Genomic DNA, 23,491 nt, shown 5'->3' with positions numbered 1-23,491 from the left:
TCACCGCCATCACTCTTTTTCAGTCACTTATACCTCTCTTATTGATGTATCTCCAATATACTGTAAAAGTGGATATTTTCGCGCGACTAATTTTTCGTAGTTGGCCGTGTGAGAAGAGTTTCGCGTGATTTTAATTCCGCGGAATCAAGACATCAAGTACTGAGACATATGGCACGCAAAAATGTTCGCATGGCTTTATTTTCGCGCTAGCTTCTGGGTGCGCGATATGCGCAAAAATTTCCAACACCGCGAAAATTTCCACTCTTACAGTATCAGTGTACTCTCTGTATACATCTCTCTCATTCAAACATTCAATTCATGAGTGTGTCTGTGTGTGTGTGTGTGTGTGTATGATTGTTTTTCTTGATGCTCAAGTAGTAGGAAGTCGATGTTCTTTTTGCTGAGCATATGTAGATCTGATTTGATAAGAATAGATGTGAATGGATATATGCAGCCATATTGAGTGACAAACTTTATTGCTAACGGGGAAAAGTAAGAGAGGAATGTAACAAAGGATACTTGCTGACAGACATGCAGTGCATAGATAAAGAAATGAAAAAAGAAAGTAACAGAGTTCAGGTGTGTATGGTACAGTTTGTGAGGAAGGAGCCATGACATATGTTAATGGTAAGGACAGTGAGATAGCTCTGTCAATAGTGTGTGCCTGGCAATCAAATGGCTCAGATTTGAGCACTGGTTTAAATTTCTGTGAGTCTTTCTAAGCGATGTCAAGTGTTGCCATGACGTCCCTTCTAGTAGAAGCGAAACACTCTGTCCCTTATATATATGACATAAAGCAGAGATCCCTTGTGTGTAGAAGATCCCACTTGATTCATTCAATGCAAAGAGAAGGGTGCATATTACCCAGTGAAGAGGTCCCCAAAGTATATACAGCTGGACCCCATGAAAGACTAGCTAATGCAGCTGAATATGGGCTCTCCAGCCATCCTGGCAGAAGGAAAATAAAAAGAAACAAACAATTTACTATTTGCTATTGATCCTGCTATTTTGTTTTCCTGAAGTCACCTGGGCATTTTGTTTCCCCCATACATAGGACTTGCAGAGACCCAAGCCAGACATACTGCAGGGAGAGCGGTTAATCCAGCACTACGCCCACACGCTGCAGTGCCTCGTCCCTGCCGTCTATGCCAACGTCCTCCAGACGGGCCCGTTTGAGGATGACCTGGAGAATGGTAGGGAAGGTGGTGGTGAGGAGGAGGAGGAGGAGAGAGAGGAACAGGAGGAGGAAGAGGTTGAGCTTGAAGGTAGGATTCATTCGTAAATTTGTTCTTTGGTGTGAGGTGTGCTTCTTATCCCTTTGTGTGTTGTGAGTGCTGATTAGTACAGAAAACCCCATAGTGTTATACACATTGTCTGAAGTCCTTGGCACAAAGAGGGTTATGGTAAGCATTCTTGAAAAAAATAACTGACAGCCTTATCTCCTGCTGTCCCTGACTTCCATAGGTAGACCGTGTGTATCATACAGGGCCATATGTTTGTATTGTTTTCAGGATTATTTTTGTGTTTACTTATTTTTTGTGAAAGAATTGATTAGGCAGTTTTGACACATGATTTCCTGCCACTGATGTAGATGAGTGTATTGTAATGTGATGACACTTTCTCCAGAATTTACAAATATGACAAAACATTTGATTAGATTACCATAACGTAGATAAATGTATCGTAATGTGATGATGCTTTCTACAAAATTTACAAAAACATTTGATTAGATTACCATAAATGTTTACATACCCTGAATGAAATTATCATTTTTGTTCACATGGAGTTGCCTGCAGTTAAAGTAACTAGACTTGTGTATGTTCACACCTGTGTAGAGCCACCAATGCTTGTGGCTGTGTAAAGAAGGGAATACATCATAACGTGCAATTGTATAGTGCCAGTGATTGGATGTCGTTCTTATGATACTTTGCAGTCACCAGGTTTCCCAAGCCGCTCTGTGCTCTCCACAACGTGAGTGTTATCATGGGAGGCCAGAAGAAGCTGGTGGGACTCATGGAGGCCTTCGAGAGGTATACGAGGAGTGAGGAAACAGAAACCTGGCCCAGCTACAACTGGGTGATCACTGACTAGTGAGTATGCTACCATTCAGGTCTCTCATGGATTACTGGTTGACTGAAGTTTAGTGTGAACACAACCATATTTGTATCACTGTAGTGTAGCTACATGTTCATGTGAAATTATGGAAAGCACATCCACATCAATCTTCAGGCTGTAGCAGGATTTTTAAGGATGGAGTCATTGCAGCCTATCTACCGCTACTCGTTGACCAGCGCTTTGTGAGGAAAGGGCCGTATTAACTTCTCATTTGTGCAAAAATATGTCACAGGCACATGCAAGACCAAGTTTAGTATATTTGAATTTGCATTGCATCAACATTTGACTTTAATACTGTGCATCTGTTTTGTGTGATATTTGTGAACTGTGTAGAAAATTGTGATATGAACCTTGGTGAGATGTGTAATACACATAGAATTTCCACAAAATGATAGGCTATGAGGTGAGGAATTAAAAGGACAACAACAACAATAGAATATGTTTTGAGATGCCGAAGAGGAATAAGACATATCTCACCCCTTCTTAATACATTGAAACAATTTTTGCCACCTTCCTCCGAATTTATATGGGCCACATTTCATTCCACATCCCTCAGAACAAGTGGAAAGAATTCACAACACTGACCTCTCAAGAGTGAAGAAACATTACCACTACACTATCAAGAGACACTACTGTTAACTCAGTGAGGATTAACTTATTTTGCTATAACACACATTTTCCATAGACACCTGCCCGAGTATTCTCGGGACTCGTCTTCAACGGGTTAAGAGATGTATGTGTACCTTGAGGAAAGACTAGATTGAGCAGTGTAGGATAGGAGAGTGACAAAGTTATGAAAAGCATTGGATGTACTGCATTTGTGATATTCTTTAGATTCTTGATTTTTTTTTTTTTTGTCTCGTCAGTACTGCACCCCAAATGTGCCAAGATTTGATTTTCAAAGTGTCATACTCTCTTTTTATCTTTCTTTCAAAGTGGATGTGGCTTGATCCTCAGATATCCCCATGTCCATATGAAAGAATGTTGTGTGAGAGTGCTTTGGAGGAGTGTCCTGACCATCGCAATTCTCCAAGGACCTAGCCACACCCTTTTAGTGGACATTTGCAGCTAATTTATGTCTTTTCATTGCTCTTTTGTGGTTTTGCAGCATTCCAAGGTTACTAGAAGTTGTGGGCAGGTTGGACGCCGTCCATACAACCTGCGTCCGATCACTCTCCAAGCTCTTCGTCCACATATGCAAAACGTTTGGCCCTGCATTCACAGATTCAAAGGTGAGGGAGATGGGCACTGCTCACAATCACTATTAACAGGAAGGATGGTAACTTACACTCTGCAAGGAAGTCATTTGAAGGATTATATTAGTACTGTTGGTTCTGGCGCAATTACCCCCTGGACAATTACCCCGCACCCTTCCCCTGACCCTAACCCTAATCCTAATCATGTAGCCAATCCTAACCCTAACCTAAACTCTAACCCTAAACCTAACCCTAGCCCTAATCTTTACTCTTACCTTACCACTAACCAGAATTTAGCGAGGGGGGGGGGGGGGGTACATTGTTCCCGGGGGATAATTGCCTGACACTGTTCTGTTTCTTCTCTGAATTTGTGTGTTGCACAGTGCATAGTTTTTGTGTTTCATTGTGGACTCTGTGTTCCAATTCTGGTAAACTGACACAATGATTAAAAAAAAAAATGAATTTTACTTTGTACTGACTGGCGCAAAACATGTGTTTAAGTCTTGCCTTGATTTATCCGTATGACAGTTCCCTGGTACACTTCAAGTTGAGGAAATGGGCCAAAGAATTCAGTCAGTTCTGAGACATGAGATCTAATTCCGTTGCCACTAGAGTAGACAAGTACATGTCTGTAGTGAAACTTTATTGTATGTAAACAAAATTGCACCACTTATACTCTCATAGAGAAGTGTAGTACTTATACATGTTTAAAGTTTTCTGTGTTGCTACTCACCAGCAAACCTGTTTTTGGCAATGTGCTGCATTTGGTCTTTGGATCATTCCTGTCTGTTATGTTTTAGTGAATAATTACTGTCGTGTATGTTTTAGTTTTGCATTAACTAGAGTGTGCTAGTGTAATCAAAATGTTTTGAAAAGATGTAGACAGGAAGACATGAACAAAGCTATAATCACAATATTAATTTTTTCTGCTATATCTTAATGATCATTTTGGTTTGAATTTCTTTCCGTGCAGGTCACACCCAAATTTCTAGCAGTACTTAACGTTCCCAAGGAGCAATACTGTAAGTATCTTGTGCTACACACATGTATTTAAAGTGGAATACATTCCTTCATGCACTCATTAAACTTTGCCTCGCCTGATTAGGATAGTTTCTTATATGCCATCCTTCGGTTGGTTGTCACGCTATAATAAAGCAAAGTAAGATTATGGTGGTTCATTTCTTTGTGTTGCCAGAATTTCATAATTGCCCCAGAAACTTGATATGTTTTAGAGCTGTATTACAGTTGTCGATGCACAATATTTGTGGAGAAAGTAGGAATAAAAACTAGCAAATATAAAATGAAAGAGCAGCATTTGTATGAAAACCCTTTTAATTTGATATTTCATGCGATCTATATGGAGTGTAGAGATTGAGGAAGTCAATGCGAGGGCTAGTCTTGTAAATATGTTGTAAAAAATATCAGTGAAATTTTCATGAAACACAAATGATGAAGATTGTATCATGGTATTTGTTGAATAAGTCATATGGTTATTGGTTAAATTTGAAAATCGTAGCAGATTCAAGAAATCCCCGATACTATTTTGCACCTTTATCCCCTGCAGACACATTAGTTCAGTCGGGGCAGAGCCCCATTGCCAAGGCAACGCTGCCTGCCTTTGTCTGCGGTGTCCTCACCAGCCATCACCGGGAGGATGACCGTCAGCAAATCAACCACTGCCTTCAGGAGGCCATCGTTATCATAGGCCAGTGTCAGGCCCCCCAGGATAGCGTCCACATGGCCTTCAATGACCTCCAGTGAGTGATGAGGAGGGGAGGGGAGAGGGAGATAGGGAAATGGGAGGGGGTGGGAGAAGGGAAAAGTAAGTGGGAAGGAGGGGTTGGGGAGAAGGGAAAGGGAAATAGGAGGGATGGGGAGATGAAAAACACGTAGGAAAAGGGGAAATGGGAAGTAGAAGGCTGGAGGGGAAAGGGAAGTAGGAAGTAGGAGGGGGAACTGGAGGGGAAAGGGTAATGGGAAGGAGGAGAGGAGAAGAGAAGGGAAGTGGGAAGGAAGAAGGGGAAAGGGAAGTGGGAAGGAGGAAGGGAGGGGAGAAGGAAAGGGAAGGAAGAAGAGAAGAGGAAAGCAGGAAGGAGGGGAGGAAATGGGGGGGGGGGGTGAAGGAGGGAATGATGAAGTCGAGCAAAAAGGCATGGTGTGTGTTTTAAGGTATTGGCATCATTGCAAAGCATATGTTGTGGCTTAATAGATGAGACCGCAGACAATCGGACAATTGCCCCTTTAATGGGTCACTGGTTCAAGCCCCCTGACAGCAGCAGTGCTGTTGTTACTTTACCTTTGTCTTTCAGAGGGGACTTAAAGACAATGGAACTTCGGTTACTTGCTGTCGAGCATTCATCCCTACGTTAGTGCCCACATAAAAAAGGAAGCCAAACATTCAGTGGGTCAATTCAAATCAAGACAATATAAAGCACGCATGAACAGAAATGGGTACATTGCTTTGCTTTAAGAATCATGTTACTGGTAACTATGCTCACACAAATAAGGTAAGGCAAAGTTGTTGAATTTGCCTTGTTTGTAAAGCTTTTGAGGATTGTAACTCTGCATGGATGAGGCTTGTTCTTTCTATTTCCCCTGCACAGTGCCAACCCCACCTACCATGAGCTCCTGCTTGCCACCCTCTGGAGCTGTGTGGTCAACACCTCCTCCTCAGTCCGCATCCTGACGGCGCGGCTCTTTGAGCTCCTGGCCCGGGGCATCAACGAGGCCCTGGTCTCATCACGAGTGGTCCCCGCCCTCATCACACTCTCCGGGGACTCAGACATGTGAGTTGGGCGATGATCGGTGGTGGCCATGTTGATCTTTGATAGATGATGACTGTGTTGACTCTTCGGAGGTTGATGACCGTTATGACTTTATGTGAGTTGGGTGGTGACCAGTGGTGGCGATGTTTGATCTTTGATAGATGATGACTGTGTTGACGATGCATTAGTGCTGAAAGTCATGATCGCAGGAAATGTTCTTTGCTGTCAATGATGTGGATACTGAATGGACACTTGAATGTGTAAAAAAAAAAAAAGAAGAAAAAAAAAGAAGTCTATGCTGCTAGCCAGAATGTCACAGTAATGATTATGATTGGTGAAGTTGATTCGAGGGACGTGATCATGATGGTGATCGTGGTGACAGTGATGATGTGAATTTTGATGGCAATGGTGATAATCGTACTTACAGTGACCATATTTTGGACATGTAATATCAGATGACGACTAGTGGCAGTCAGAATGTGGTCATTGCTAACGTCGGTAGAGCTGATGAATTAAAGAGACTTTTGTAATGATTGTGTCCATCAAGGATTTGGATGATATGTGAGTGAGGTGACCATACATGTATTGTCATATGTTTTGATGTTGTCAATAATGAATGCAGTAACTTTGACTCAGTCTTGTTGATAATGATGATAGTGGTCATGAGATGAATGAATGTTAGGGTGATGATGATGTAAAGTTATAGGTGGTAATGGTGATGGTGATGATGATGATGGTGATGATGATGATGATGATGATGATGATGATGATGATGATGAGCTTGCAATGAGTTATTGGAATAGCTTCAGTGACAAAGACACTTTTAACATATTATATGTTTTGGTTTGTCCTGTGTTGTTTTATCATTCGTGCTAGATCTGTGAGGATAGCCACCATCCCAGCTTTCGGAACAATACTTGAAAATACCAACCAAAAAGAGGTAAAGGCACTGCAAGATGTTTAACACAATGTTATCACTATTGCAGTTTTATTGGTATTGTGCAGCAGTGAATGTAGTGAACATAGCAAAATGTAGATAAGTGTTACTGACATATGTGACCTTGTAACTGCTGGCCCGTAAATCGTCTGACACAAATGGCTTTGCAAAGAGAATAAAATATGTTTTGCGTTATAAAAGGAATGAGCTGAAAATTGAACAGGAAACGTTTCGGAAAGTAATGAACAGGAAATACCCCAAACAGGGGTTTATAATGACTTAAGGCCCTGTACAAACACTGAATGAATTCTTCTTAAAACTCACCTGTTTAATCAGTTGTAATTTTTTTTTTTTTTTTTCTCCTGGAGGCGCACACAGTTATCAATTATTGTACCATTGTATCACATGTATTTTTCTTTTCTTTTCTTTTCTTTCTTCTTCTTTTGTTACTGTTAATGCTGATTTTGTTAATGTTATTGTGTTTTCTAATCTATTTGTATGAGTAGCAAAGTGCGCTTAGAAACGTCAGTATGAAGCGCCATATAAATGCAATTATTATTATTATTATTATGAATGAAGCGCTGACACATTACCATAATGAGATTTATTGAAGCTAAAAGACATATCTTGATTACTGTTTCCATGTTTACCATTGCATACACCTTGGTTTTGTGTTGATAGCTCTATCCTCATTGCCTGTGTGATTTGACCTGTTATAGCTGTGTTGCAGCCGTGGCACTAAATTGAAATGTTTAGACAAATATATACACTTATCCACAAAATTGTGAATAAGTGAAGTTTGCTGAAATTGGTCGGCATGTAAAATTGATATTGCAGAAGTTTTTATTTCAAAAGCTGAACAACCAATCTTATAGCAAGCATGCAGAATGGAAATGAGAGAAATTCTATTCTTCTCCTACCATCATGAATTTAATCCCTCAATTCTCGCTTTCTCTCAAGACTCTGGACCGGGTCTACACTCAGTTTCAGACGTTCCTGGACGAGACATCGCACAAACAGGAGCACGCCCTCATTGTCCAGGTCATAAACACTCTTGGGAAGATCGGGCCAAACGCAGAGCCCAAATTCAGGGATGAATGTGAGTGCCACATCTGTGGAAAATTCTCCGATCCCCCCTACCTCATATGTCCTGGTTCTCATCAAAGAAGATTGAATTGAATTGAAAATGTGTAACATAGGAGGAGACATGTTATCTTGTCTAATATAATATAGTGAGCATGTATCATTGTAATCATGGAACCTAAAATATGCAGCTGATAAACATTTCCTAGTAAATGGTACTCTACAATCTGTATTTGGCACTTAATTTTTTGATGTTCAGTGATGTACTTTGGACATGTTTAATTGAGGAATTTGGGTTGACTAGTAATGAGCAAAATGACAGGGTGAACTACATGTATCAATTATGTTAGAGATATATTTGAAATGAGAGATGTTATGGATGTGAGTTTATAAATGTGATATTTGTTGAGTAACAATTTTTTTTTTCCTCTGATATTCCTGTTTTGACATTCTGACAGTTATTCTACCTCGCCTTGCTGCTATGGCGTACACCAACAGTCATTCTGCCAATGATGCCAATCGGGCTGAGGTTGCCACAGCCTTGTTTGAAGCGTACAGTGCAATATCATGCTGCTGTATCCTTTTGCTTTGTTTTGTTTTTTCTTTTCTTTTGGGAGTCCAGAAATGTCAGAAATGAGGGATGTGTTCATGAGGCAGAGTAACTTGGCTGACATGGGGCTTTAGTATTTAGCAGATACTTCACAAATGTTGATGAGTTTGTGGTTGACTATGATTATCACAGATTTTACCCTTTCACACTGTAAACCAAACATTTCACAAGTCAGGGAACGGGAGATGAAAATCAGTGCTAAGTGTTCATGCTGCTGTTAGTTTTTATTACTTTTCGTATCGAGCACCCCCCCCCCACCCCACCAAAAATATCAACTACACCTAACAAACAAAAACCCCACGAGGTCAGATTTGTAGCAAAATGCAATATTCTTATATCCATTCATTTAATGTCAAATTAGTCAGTAGTGTTGCACCACGTCTAGAGAAACAAAGAGAAAGCCTTGAAAGTGATGATTTTCAAATTAAAGTTTAAGTTGAATGTATTAAAGTGATGCAAATTTGTATTTCTCACACTTTCTGGAGAAGGTTTTGATGTAAATCACTGACTAGGGACCCCAAGTAAAGCAAAATAGTTGGATATAAGAGATGGTTTATGAATATAAAGAAAGATGAAAAGGTATAGATTCTTTAGAAGGGAGATGAGGTTAGAAAGAGTTAGGAAATAAAAGGATCCTCTTGTAGAAAAACATCAGAAGTTACATAATTGTGAATGATGAAGTGGAAAAGTATGACAAAAATCTCTGAAATGGGATACTCTTCCCTGACTTTCGAGATGCTGCCCTCTCCAGTCGTGTCAGAGGATCTGATCCGAGAGGCCATGCTCCCCGGTCTACGCTGCCTCCGAAAGGACATGGAGACTGTTCTTCCAGAGCATGAGGTATGCAAGCGTGGTAGGGCTAAAATGGGGGATTGGGAAGAGAGGTAGGAGGGCAGAGGGTAAAAATACATATTGGATAATCCTTATATGTGTTACTAGTGTGGTAGTCTAAGTTTTGAAAGTTGTTGTGCTTCCTCACACCTTTTACAATCCATTAGAAATTTGTTAGACTGTCATTAATTCCATAGCTGCACCTTACTTTCAGTCCTGATACAAACTCAAATGCAACCTTGAAAGCAGGCTTTTCGATCCATTATCTCTAGGATTTGAAAGTAGAAATTTCAGGAATCTGTAAGATTGGTCCGTTGGACAGTGACCCTTCTTGCCATCACTAAAGGGGCACAGTCTGCAGAAATTATGTAACCTCAATATTAAATGGATAATATTTTAAAGCAACCCAAGGGTGAAAATCTGAACGAAACTTGATAATCATTTGATAGATGTAATCTTTTCAAGATATTCATATATATGTGCAGAAACTTGGCGAAAATAATGAATGCCTCTCCATCATAGTTGTGGTTCTGAAAACAGAAAACTTGAGTTTTGAGGTGTGCATGTGTTTTGTTGTTTGTTTAAATATCATGTATCATACTCCAGTTCTGAATGCCAAAGTGCCCCATTCACATGTAATAGTGTCTTCAAGAAGGGATTATTGAACAGGGAGGTCTTAGCAATGATTGGTTCTAATAGTGTGAACGAACCATGTTGCTTTGTAAAGATTTAGGTAAGATGAGTGGTTATGTCAAATTCATGCTTGACCACTGTCAGCACACATCAGAGTGTAAGGCCAAACCACTGTTATGGGAGGCAATATTTTTGCAGGTTGTTGATTTGGTGAATAATAGTTGACCTGCAAAATTTGCATAGATAGAAACACAACTAAATATACTGCATATACAGTATATTTTCATTATGTGAAAGGAGCTGTTACATTAGTTTTGTTTGTTTTTTAAGAAAAAAAAAATTGTAAATGATACATATTTAAAGAAGCAATTCATTGCCATCAAAAAAATGTCATCTAGAATGGATTTCAAAAAATGAAAATTTGTGGTGTCAAAGGCGCCGAGTCTTTGAAAGCAAGCAGACACTGTTGTCGATTGAGCAGAGCCTCTAGTGCCTGAAAATGAACCCTCTCCCCCCAAACTCCTGTTTCTGTGAGAGAAAGACAGCCCCAGAGGAGACCTTTTTCAATCTCTTATGTGTGCCCATAGGATGGTGTGTTCACGTTGATCCTGGACAATGAATCCAAGTTGTACAAGGTCCTCCATCAGCCATCTTCAATCAGAGAGGTGGCGCTTCTTTTTTCCGCCTTCAGTTTTTGTCATATGTAGCAGCTTGCCCTGCTGGTATATAAGACATCGCAAGCCTCATGTCACAAAAACAAAAAGAATTGCAGCTATTTGCATTGCATCAGTTGTTCATGCTGTTGTTCTTATGTGTTCTGTGTACTGTAAAACAGGAAATTTTTGCAGTGCGGAGATTTTTTGCGCATTTTGTGCAACCAGAAGTGCGAAAATAAAAGCATGCGAATATTTTTGCATGCCATATGTTTCAGTAATAAATGCCCTGATTGCACGAAATTAAGAACACACAAAATTCATCTTACCTAGCTGAGTGTGAAAAAAATGCTCATGCTTTTACGGGATATACAGCAAAGTGAAGAAAGTCGTGAAGTTGAAATGAAACAGATATTATTATCAACATATTTCTGTTTAATTCTTATCCTAAAAAGGTGTTTCCCACCTGATCATAACACACCACATGAAAATATTGTGTGTCTAATCACACTTAGGAGACTCACGAGTGGGAAGAAGAATAGAAAAAAAATATATTGTGGTTAACCTGTCTTCAACATAAAAGGAATACAATATACTGTAGAAAAGAACATTTGTGCTGATGTCGGAAGCAGTTTGATTCATTAATGATGTCCCGCTTGAAATGTTACTGTGCATCATGCATTCATTGTTTGGAATTATTTTTGAAGCTCTGTGTATCATGGCCATGATTTGGTGTGCCATGGCTTCATTGCAATCATTGTCTGGGAAAAAGCTCTAGATTTGCATTGTTCATGTTGAAAATATGTACTACAGCACATACACAGTGGCATCTTTCATTTCTCCATGTTTTCACAGCCCAAAAAAACAAAACAAAACAAAACAAAAAAACACCAAAGAAACCCCCATGAAATATATAGGAGTGATAAAAAGTGCATTTCGTGTCATTGTCCATTCCTTGAAATTGTGGATACCATTAATGATCACCTTTTTGTTGCCTGCTTTCATATCGTGTTTGCAACACCGGAAGATTGCAATTCATGCAACCACCTCATCAATGCCCCAGTCCAGTTTGAGATAGAGTTGTTGTGAAGACTGTGACATCAGCTCACCATTGGTTGAAACTCCACCTACAATGTTTCCAAGAGCTCTGTGTCGCGTTGAAGTCTGCCATGCTAAATTTTGCTGCATTGCTAGCCTCGATCATGTTCAGTTTGTCATTGTGTCAAGTGGAATAGCAAATTAATTCAAGAGTCCATTGCCATATGATGAGCTTTAGTCAACAAACACACACATATCACAAAGACAATGGAGAGGTAACAAAAGAAACTATAGATACCATGTAAACAAAGGTCTCTTGATAAGCCATGGTTTTGATAACAATCAGTTGTAAACATTAGAAGATGAGTTTCATAGCTTCACTCTCATAAAGTCTTCATTCATGCAATGGGATTTTTACAGGTTGTCTGCTAACGTTGTATCTATGTAGTGACAGTTTTACTCAGTCAGAAAGCAAAAATATAAATGGAGCGAATCTAGATGAAATACAGCAGTGAAATAGGAATTTATGAAAGATAAAACTCTCAATTTATATTGGTCATATGGTCTTTGCAGGGTCATGTTTTTGTTTTGTTCCTGTTAATCTGTAAAAAGAAGGATGTACTCGTAGCTTCCACAGTTGAAGTGGAATAAATCATTTCTGGTTTGATTTATGTTGTATTTCGTATGTACACACCAGTGTACTTCAGGTAACGACGATGAGTTTGTTCTGTGGAACCCCATTATGATATCATTTTGTTATTTTCTAAACTGTAGGGATAGTGAAGAAATGTGATCTATTTGTCGACTAGCATCTGTCAACATATTACTCTACAACCTAATCAGAATATCAAATCTCTGTCAAAAATATCCCTGTTCCATAAAAGCATGTGAAAGTGTCAAATTCCCCCTGGCCGCCACCTTCTTTGATTTTGCCACAGAATTTCTATCATTCTGTTTATGTGATATTACTCTCTGTATGGGAGTCAACTTTTGAGCAACAAGTTTGTATTTCTCTTTAAGGAGAAACGGACTACTAATTAGACTCCTAGATATCTGTCATAAGCCAGAGAGTGTGACAGTCCTGTGAAAAAAACAACACAAAAAAAAAACACAAAATGTTTTTGTTTTTGTTGGTGTAGGGTTTTTTTTTAGCAGCATTTTAATGAAAGTTTATGGCTATCCCTGCTTCATATATTTACATGTACAGTTCGACCTCGATTATCTGGCCTCCTTTTATCCGGAAATCTCTATTATCTGGACGCGTTCACGCAGTGAAGGACTTTTTTTTTCATCCAAAAATTGAGAAAAAACAGTGACTTTAACATCTTTTCATGGATCTATTTCACTAATTTCATAAGATGTGCATGATAGGTTTCTCAATATCTAATGAGGTAAAACATGTATGATTTTCACATAAAGATATACTTTATTTTTCAATTGTGTGAAGAAGGGACTACAATTTTGCGTAGGCTAGCGTAGATTACACCACCATTGCGGGGTATGCTACCTGCCTAGCTGCCAGTGCACTGGGACGGCAGCTTGGACGGCAGCTATATACATTGACATTGTGTCTCCCATATCCGGCCAATTCGCTTATCCGGATGAGCGCCGGTCCCGACATGGCCGGATAATCGAGGTTGAACTGTAGGTGGTTCTTTTCATGAGCTCTCTGGCAAACACTGTATTATCCCTTTAAATCATTCCAGTGTATCTTTTATTACCTCCGCCCATTGCTATCAAGATGAAGATGTTGAATTAAAGCTACATTCATTTTCTTTTTCTCACTGTCTTGATATGCAGGGAGTGGTTTCGTCCATGATCAAAGACTTTGAATCCAAGATTCAAGGCAAAGAGAGGTAAGTAGATAGCATCTGTGGCACAACTCATCTCTTGATAGCAGTCACCTGGACGTAATGATCACTACATGGAGTGTTTCACCGAAAAATGTCCCCACAGGGAGGGCTACCTATGCATACACATGTGCATATCTGATCATGAGATAAAGCGAGCAGTATGACAATGTCGTTTCAAGACTTGATTATATACAATGACACCTGGCTGCCTGTGAAGATTGAAACGTCTGGGAATAGTGTAAGAGACCTGATGCAAACTGTACCTAACTGAAGTACTCGGGTGTGTATGCCATCAGATAAGAGTAGTTATTCACACATACATTGTGAGAAAGTCTGCTGTACAGTGTCTGTTAGTGATGGGCTCCCTGTATTGTATTCTGTAGATGTTGACTGCTGTGATTATGATGTCTGTTTGTGTTGGAACCACTAGACTAATATACAAATAGCCACCCTGTATACGCTAAATCCTGTGTGTTTCTACACCACAGAGACTGTCGTGAGTGTTTGCAGTGACGTCTCCCGTGTGTGTAGATTAGTTCATATTATAACGTAGTGTATCGTCTTCGAATGTGTCCATTGATATCGGGTACTGTCGAGGTACAATGTATGTTGTGGTTGCAAGGAAAGACATGACTTTAGGCTGTTAACACATCATAGTTTGAGCTGCTAATGGCAAGTATCAATTTTATGATTTAGTAGGTGTTGGGAAAATGCCGCTTTGGATATAGCAGCCCATCTGAGAACAAAATGGACTTTGAAATGAAATTAATGAATGCCAATCACAGTTGGTTGTAGACTTTTCTGTTAACTTGAGGGCACACCAAGCTTGATTGTCTGAGAAAATCAAAAGTAGTTGATTGCAAGTTTGCAATAGTCATGTGTGGTATTCGTCCTACATGTATGTTTCATGATGAAGTAACGAGAGTGAGCTAGCAGCTGAACATTTCTTGAAATTGAGAAATGGTGGTAGGAACCAAGAAGTCATGTCTGACTTTGCAATTCATGAAGAGGGTTGTCTAATCCACTAATCTATTTCTTCCATTCTCTTGTTTGTTCTCCTCTGCCTCTCTTTCCCTCCAAACACCTTACCTTGTCCATTGCCTCCATTTGTCCGTGTAAATCCCCTACACCACATCACTTTGAAACCCACATTTGAGCTTGGTCTTCACCAAATTTTTTCATTTTCCAATCACCATATTTGTCTTTGCTTCCTTCTTCTGTTCTTTGTTTCATTTGACATGTGTCTCTTTATCTCATTGTTTCTTTGCTCTTTCTTTCTTCCGTATTTTTTCTTTGTGATATTATCTCTCCCTTCCTCAATGTATCTATCCACATCTCTTTCAATCATTATGTCCATATGCTTCTTTTTGTCTGTCTGCCTCTGTGTCTGTCCATCTGTCTATCAATCTGTCATGGTGGATATATATATGATTTAAATAATTCTATGCAAATTTTGTGAATTGTCTTGAATTTCATGTTCATTGTATTGTATTATGTCTCTCATATTTGTACACATTTAAATCATTATTTGTGATCGCTGATTCCTTTCCACTGTGTTCCTCGTGCCTCATTATACATGTAATTTATTCTTTTAATAATCCTTGGGCATTTTGGGTCTACAAACAATCTCACTTTACCCAATTCAATTCCTTGTGTCTGTGACCGTGTTTTCTGTCATAATCATGAAAATTATTCCAATCATTTTGTCTTTTTCTTTGAAACGAAACAAATGGAAAATACCAATTGCCCCTTTAATGGACCGTACCACCCACCCCATCCGCCTCATCCTCCACCCCCATTCCCACTCCCCATCCTCCCCCTTCTAAATGGCCCTTGCTCCATACAAATGGAAAACACCAATCGCTCCTTTAATGGACCCCAACACCCATCCACCTCTTGTTCCACCCCCCCCCCCCCCCATTTCCCCTCCCCCAATCCCCCATCCCCCTTCTAAATGGTCCTGGCTGCGTGTCTATCAGGACCGGCTCCTTCAACAGCATGGCGCAAAACATCCAGGGCCATGTGGCGCACCTCGGCGAGGACGCCCGCAAGTCCATCGCTAACAAGTTTGGCGCCCAGAAGACGAAGATGGGCAACGTCTTCGCCCGCAAGAAAAAGACCTCAACAGAATGAGTGAGGGAGCACTCCGTATCCTGCATGCTGAGAATTTGCCACTTTTTGTAATAGGAAAAAGAAAAAAAAGAAAGCAAATTTGTAAAACAGAACCATTGGAAACTTGGCCAGTTTGCACTTTGTAGTGTAGAAAATTTGCGCATAAGCATTAGATCCGTGTCAACCGTAAAATTCAGCAAACAGGAAGATATGGGAGAAAATGACGCAAACATAGGAGTTATGCCCATCTCCAATACATCACTATCAGCAGGTGTTGACAAAAATTGGAACGCAATGTTGAATGAAGCTTCTTCTTTCCAAAGAAATAGGAAGGTTCATATTAAAGTGGGAACAATTTGCAGGTGTTGTATTATGAAATTTTGGCATCTTGTTGTTTCATAATTAGTTGTCTTCTGAAAGTCATTCATCCAAGTCAGAATCACTGATAATGGTTCGTCACGGAAAAAAAAAACCTGTAAAAATGAAAGATATTGAGTAAGTTTTGTAACAAAATTTCATCCTTTTTGTGGAAATGAAGTGTGATGACTCTAGGCGAGAAAGAAGTAAGGATTGACAAAAAGATTGTCATGTACAGTACAGGGATGATTTTACTTGTGGTAATAGATACTAAGCTCAAATATCAACTTACAATTCAGTCACTTCTCATTTCAAATTTATATCAAGCACATTGAAGGTGTGTGCAGTTCAAATGTGCATTTTTTTCTTAAGAATTGTTCTTTTTTGCTTTGATTTTTTTAATTTCTTATTGGGGTGGGGGGATGGGAGTTAAAAACCTATGTCTTAATTCCGTCATTCATTGACCAGTACAATTTAGTAGACTGATGGCAGTGCACGATGCATGTTAAAGCAGGGCTGCACACTAACCCATTTTTTTTTTACTAGTCCGACCTGTCTGTCGGAACAGTAGGTACGCAGTTTTTTCACTTTTTACTGGTCCATTCCCGCAAAAGTTACTGGTTCGACAGTGAATTTTACTGGTCAGGGAGTGTTGGACCAGTGCCAGTGTGCAGCGTTGGTTAAAGCATTCTAGCTTGTGCATGGCAGAAATGGCTTTGCATTTTTTGTTTCTTGCCTGGCATTGTTAGACAAGCATGCATGTTTATTAAGCTCTCTGTCTGCTAGCCTTTGTGTTTGTCTGTTTTTACCTAGTCTGTCTAATGATATCAGATATACACAAACAAACAGATGTGGTCATGCATGAATTCAAACTAGTTGGTGAAATTCTGCCTCTCATAAAATGAATGGTGATTGACGGAGTGTATATATGCGTACTATTTTGACACCAAATTGTGCCATACATCGTTTGCATGTTGAGCCTACTTGTTTAAAAAAAAATGCCTTCTTTTCATGCAAGAAATTAATTCATTAAGTGTTAGTGCACTTCATTGCAAGAGTATGACCAGTACCAATCAGTGGTTCCAGTTTCTTCGAGAGAGCCGTGTGTGGCAATTTGTTTTCCCCCCAGTGTACCAATTACCTGATTGTATAGATCAATTCGGTTCACTTTATTTTCACTCCATTTTCTTTGTAAAGACTAATAAAGTCAAATAATGTATAATAACATGAACAACTACAAAGGAATGATAAGAATGTACTATCTGTGTGGGAATGCGAGAGTAGATAAAGATATAGTGTGACAAGTTTGAAATGAAACTAGGACCCTGTAAACACAATCTGTGGGCTTGTGTAGGCAGTCCTGCTGAAAGCTTTTAATAATGGATGTGTATCATTAATTAAAGAGGACATTAGCTTATTTATCCATAAATAAAAGTACACTGTGAATGAAAGTGAAATTAATTCAGAAACAAGATGGGTTGCCCACATTAACCCAACACAAGAGTTGAAAGGAAAGCATTCATTTTGTTCTTCACTCTAATTAGAAATCTATTTTTGTGTGTGTTATATGCTATTTATAAAAGTGTCCTTTGAAAGTGTTGTTGCATTTTAACAGTGATAGAATTGCTGCAGGAATAGAATTCCAAACCATAGGGGCAATAGTTTTGAATGAGAAAGAAAAAAAATTGTTTTTTCCACAATCATCAGATGATTGATTGATATTATAGTACTAGATTCCTGCTGGTTCTGCCCTCTCCAACGCATGAGAAAGTATGATATACTAGCAATGTACAGTTTCATTAACTAGTAACCCCTTGCAAAGGCCCCTTGTACCCTGTGGTGTTGATGTTTGGTGAAACGAAATGCACGCACTTAATAACATAATAGTATAATGTATATCCTTTGCTGTGATTTTGTGATGAGACTAACAATGATAGATTTAGTGAATAACCCACTAATCCCCTAAATATTCATTCATTTTCTAAGATGTAGCTACCTTTGCCTATTAACTGTTAATTCAGAATAGTTCAGTATGTCCATCTTCTGTTTTAAATGAGTTCTGATGAATCTATCTGTGTTATTACAGGTACATTGTTCATCTCAATGTGCAATACATTTTGATGCATAGTCTCTAGAAAAACAACAGCTTCCATATTTATCCATTGCAAAGCTATTATGGATATACCACTAAATGCACTAAAAATACTTATACTTCTATTTTCTTTAAAATAGATTTTCCTAGATTTAATCATTATAGAAGTGGCCAGGTTCAGTAGCTCTGTTAGATACTAACAGGCAGCTGTGTGGCTTGGTGTGGTTAGAACATATGCCGATATTCACTGCAGGTGCATGCTGTATGCAGTCACACGCACATACTAACGAGCACTTGCTTGCAGAAGCTTTCCATAGAAGTCAAACTCACCTAATCAAGCTCAAACTCATCACCCCCCACACCCCTCCTACCACTTCTCCCTGCCCCCCTGCTGTCCCTTACCCTTGCTTACCCTTCACCCAGGTCCTTTTCTCTCTCTCACACATCATACACACACAGCTCGTCTGCTGCCAGCACCAACCCGTTCTACCAGCCCTACATGGCCCACCCCAGCCCCCAGGGTAGCCCAGCTGGTGGCGGCAAGGGAGCTCCTCAGCAGAGATCGGCGATCAGCAGCGTCTTCTACTGGCGGAAATGAATCCTGGACCACCTGTTGCCAATTTGAGGGACGCCATCAGTTCTCAGAAAGTGGATCATCAGCAGTCCTTGTTCTCGTAGGGATAATCCCTGAATAAGTGATTGATCAACCAGATGAATTAGGTTGCATTCCTATGTTGTTTTTAATTTCGACTTGGGGAGAATTTTATCCCCCATGAGAAAGTATTGCAGTTCAGGATGAAACTTTTTTTTTGATTCATGATATATTTTCTCAAAGGTTGTGTGGGTGCAGTGCAATGAGATTCCCAACTATCCAGACTGATCTTGGTGTAGTACTCAGTAGTCCCACGCAATCACATATCTTTCAGATCATCATTTGGAAGGAGTTGTCCTGAGCGAACTCCTACGCAAATGTCATTCGACATTAATGCATGGAATCATGAAGTCGACGCGCACGACTGACGTCGGAGTACAGAGTTGAAACCCTCAGCAGTTATGCAGTAAATTAATTTTAATCAGAAAAATGTGGACAATTTGTCAGGTACTACTTTGAAGTGAAAGAGTAGAATTGTGTCTCTGACAGATTTCGATTAAAAGTTGACTTGTGCTTGTGCAGGGAATGACAAACACACAAACTGTCAAACACAAACGCACACACAAATACAGATTACAGACTCAATCTTGGCTTTGCGTAGTAGAGTGTTACCCTGGCATCCATACTTCTCACTTTTGTATCAAGCCTACTAAGACTTGAATTTTGTGTGAACAAAAAGACACAACTAAATAGACAATGGCCACTAGCACTGCCAGAATGATAAAAAAGTCTCTGAAGCATTGTATTTTTAATTATTCCAGTGGATTTCTTGAACTCACACAAAAAGAGTCTGTCAATGGCATTCATCTGCTAAAGGCTCTCCTTCCATGTATTCAAGTATTGGTGCAGGAAAAAAGAGAAGATGTCCACATTTTGATATGTATCAGGTATTCAATCATTTACATTGCAAGGGCTTTCAGTCTACGTGAAAATTGCAATGAGAAACCATCAACGTTGATCCAAAAGTGATAAGATGTTTTTGGATGGGAGAAAGTCTGAGAAGCGGAGTTTTCAAGGCATGAATTGGGGAATACCGAGTCACATTCAACATTTGTACAAAAGAGTCACACACTTTCTCGATAGCTGCGCAGGCTTTGCACAGCACCTTTAATGCAAGCGAGGGTCATGTTTCAGATTTACGAATGACAACACAATTTGGCTAAGGAGCCTTGTGTACAAAGTTAATGAACAGATTACAGTGGAACCTCATTATTTCGCGGTCGTATGATTATAGCGAGATGTCTGATATTACACGGTAATTTTATGGGCGCCCCATTCCTTTAATATTCTTCTGTTTATACCTGACGTAAACGAGATTCCTGATATAATAAGGAAATTTAGTGGTCCCAAGAGCTTGTTATAATGAAGAGTCTTCTGCACAGAGATGTCTTTATATTGATTCTGTCTGTAGATGAGAACGCATCACATGGCTAGCTCTGGCCTGAGAACAGTGAATTTGTGTGAAAACCGATCCCTCCATGAAACATCATGGTAAAGCCAACATATGAAGATATATGTTCCCTGTGTGTGTAATTCTTTGAGGCTTTTTGCCTGCTATCAGCTCAATGTAATGAGCGACATGTATTATTAAACAGCATTATATATTTGCAAGGACATATCTCTGTTTTGCAGCAGACTTTATAGATTGTGAGATATATTGCAAAAGCTAGAAGAAAGTGCTCCCCGAGTAGGTTTATAGATTACAGAATTTTTTGCATATCAAAGCTTGTATATTCGAATGTTTGTATTATTGTTACCATATAAAGATTTAAATGTCACTGTATAGCAAAGTACTGCAGATGTAAAAGAATAATGTAGAAATACCTGAAAAATGATAAACATATTTCCATTACTTTCATACCTTAAGATATATTTTGAAATACAATTTGTATGTCCAGTAGTCACAATGAATCATTATGAAATATTGAATTGTGTATGATGTTATCATATGTACCGGTTGTATATAGCCATATCATCACATTCCCATATGCCTAAATATGCCCATAAGTGTACTACTTACAACAGTGAAACAGATTATGTACTATTTTTTCCTAATTATTCCAGTTGGTTTGTGTACAAGGTGTTTAGTCCATCCATGTATTATACTTGTTAACTCGTCAGTACAAAAGAGGCGTGGATGCGCCGTGTCTACCAATGTCCACTGCCATTTCAGACCGTCAGCAGCAGAAGGACGATAACTAGGCAAAGAACGAGGGAATTCCCCTTTGCAGCTAGCAGTGGAGGGAATTTACCCCTTCTGATATTACCTCATTGTTTCAGTGGGATTGTTGGTGTTAAGCAGAAAAGTTGTGGAGATAAACAGTTCATTTTGCTGTAATAATCAATACTTGCCAACCAGCCAGTGGCTTGCAAAAGTATTAGAAGATTGTGAACATCTATGGAATTTGAGTAGACCTTTTGAAATGTCTTCTTTTTTACTCGTCCTTGTAAGAAGATTCAAAAGAGCCGTTAGTTTACATTAGACATTTTGCGCTGCTCTTTGAAGTATTACAAAATTGTTCTCTCTCATATTTTCAATTTGGTGTGGTGATTCTGTAATCCTCTCAATGTAGTGCACAAACACAAGAATGAATGCCCACACCATCTGAGACGATGTACTGATAGTCTTGTTTCCAAGAGTTTGGATGATGAGATGTTAGGCAGAGCCAACTATGCTGCAGTTTGCTCTCTTTTGCCTGAAATGGCTGCCATTAGTTTGGAGCAATTTACAATAATTTTGGTGTCAACTGGTCCCCCAAGGCATTGAGATCCAAAGGGACTGCGTACTGGGACAGATGTTTTACACTCACAAAAACTGTACCCCCCCCCCCCCCTCCCCTTCCCCTTGCTGCTAACACTGTGGAGATGTGTGTACGTATGTATAAAAGCACATCCCATTTAGTATGGATGTGTGTGTCTTTTTTTCACAAATGCAAATTTACATCTTTACACCAAGGTATATTGCATGCCTTGCGAGAAGGGAGGACTATCGAAATCTTTTTATTTATTTATTTTTTTTTAATGTAGAGAACAAGTTTGGAAGCATTTTTCAGTGTCAAATTATGCTATGATATGTCTGACATTGCCAGAACACTACTGACATTATCATGACAAAATTTGTCCTCTTTTGACGACCAAATCCTTGTAGCCGAGAAAATAGATTTTCGTACCTCCAGAAATATTCCTTCAAAATTTCTCGAGAGTTGACACTGAAATATGCTTTTACATCAAGGTATGATAGCATACTGTCTAATAACTACAATTTAATTTCTTATTTTAGTACCTACATTGACAGAAGAATCTCATATAAACAGGAATCAGAAAGTACAGAGTAGCAATCATATAAAGGAATTCAACGTTTATACTAGTTTTTGCCTCTTTGCTGATAAACGCTCAATAATCTCATATTTTGCATAACTTAGCACGAGTAGGGCGGGATGAAAGGGTTCCCATCAAGGCATGCTCCAAACACGGAGACAGATCCCTCTCTTACATGTGCACGAATAGCACAGTAAATTTTGGCGCAGTTTGCTGTACTGAAGATAAGTGCACCCTCAGTGTCGAATGTCGTCCTAAGAAAGGAAATGCCTGCTGATAAGTTTACCAGGCTACTCAATCTGTCATATTTCATGAAATAAATGTGCACAATTATACTGTAAAGGCCACCGCACACTACATGATCAGACTGGTCTTAAAGTCTTAAGCCAAGCTGGGTCTTAAGACCAGTCGTACGACCGGACACCGCACACTATACGACCCGACTGTAAAGCGCGCGTAGTGCGCACTGCGTGCGCTTGCATTTTACTGCATTGTGAATGGCTGAAAGCTCACGACTGGTCGTAGAAATTCAACATGTCAAATCTCTACGACTGGCGCTAAGACCCAGTCGTACGACTAGAAAATGGCAAGACTGTGACGTCACACTTCTAGTCTTAAGGTCTTAAGACCGGTGAATCGGAGCAAAATCGTATAGTGTGCGGCGGGCTTAACAGTACTTTTGCTAACGCCTCTATGATTAAGCCAGGAAAAGGGGGAAATGTGAATTGTATGTTAGTCATAATTTTGACTGAATGCTATGTGTATTTTGTACAAACCTGTATTCTGTGGTATAGCCTAGTGTCATTGCCAGCAGTTTTGATGATGTCGCAAATTTCCTTTATCATTTTGTTCCGAATATACATGTATATGCACATTTATAGTGAGCTCTATCTGTAAATTTTGTTTGATTGAAGAAGTGTACAATGTGCAAGAAATGTCGTCTTTCCCCACGAGAACAAAGCTTTTATGTATGAATTTACAGTGCATTACTGTGCCATCACAGTGTGGAAGGTCTATTTTAGTGGTTGTCCAGCCACATATGAGAGAAAACTCTTTAGTTTATTATATTTCTTTGTTGTTTTATTTTTATATGTTCTCATCTCAGAAAATGTATGCCATGTGACTGCCTGTGAGCCATTCTACTGTTTGTCAAAGGCATTGGTCATACATGTATGTTTCAACAGAGCAGATTTCCTTACATTAACCTTTTGGTGGTTTCCATGGTAGCAGGTTGACTAGCAAGGTG

General features: G+C 39.4%; 1 protein-coding gene across 1 annotated transcript in view; it reads left to right on the top strand.

Moving 5' to 3' along the window:
- The window catches only part of LOC139728245 (RAB11-binding protein RELCH homolog), a 40,539-nt gene extending 21,346 nt beyond the window's left edge, over positions 1-19,193 (top strand). Inside the window, exons 13-25 of the mRNA XM_071639206.1 lie at positions 1,055-1,265; positions 1,934-2,090; positions 3,224-3,347; positions 4,285-4,333; positions 4,876-5,068; positions 5,915-6,097; positions 6,953-7,016; positions 7,974-8,112; positions 8,555-8,671; positions 9,458-9,546; positions 13,662-13,717; positions 15,694-15,847; positions 18,735-19,193. Coding sequence (XP_071495307.1) covers positions 1,055-1,265; positions 1,934-2,090; positions 3,224-3,347; positions 4,285-4,333; positions 4,876-5,068; positions 5,915-6,097; positions 6,953-7,016; positions 7,974-8,112; positions 8,555-8,671; positions 9,458-9,546; positions 13,662-13,717; positions 15,694-15,847 — 1,536 coding nt within the window. The 3' untranslated portion in view covers positions 18,735-19,193. The remainder of the gene's footprint in view (positions 1-1,054; positions 1,266-1,933; positions 2,091-3,223; positions 3,348-4,284; positions 4,334-4,875; positions 5,069-5,914; positions 6,098-6,952; positions 7,017-7,973; positions 8,113-8,554; positions 8,672-9,457; positions 9,547-13,661; positions 13,718-15,693; positions 15,848-18,734) is intronic.
- Positions 19,194-23,491: the final 4,298 nt, after the last annotated feature.

This window comes from Diadema antillarum, unplaced genomic scaffold (assembly GCF_040938485.1).
Source record: "Diadema antillarum isolate AM-2024a unplaced genomic scaffold, OU_Dant_1.0 seq00000170_RagTag, whole genome shotgun sequence".
Lineage (NCBI taxonomy): Eukaryota > Metazoa > Echinodermata > Echinoidea > Diadematoida > Diadematidae > Diadema > Diadema antillarum.
The sequence above is the reverse complement of the archived record's forward strand: the minus strand, read 5'-3'. Positions and strand labels throughout refer to the sequence as shown.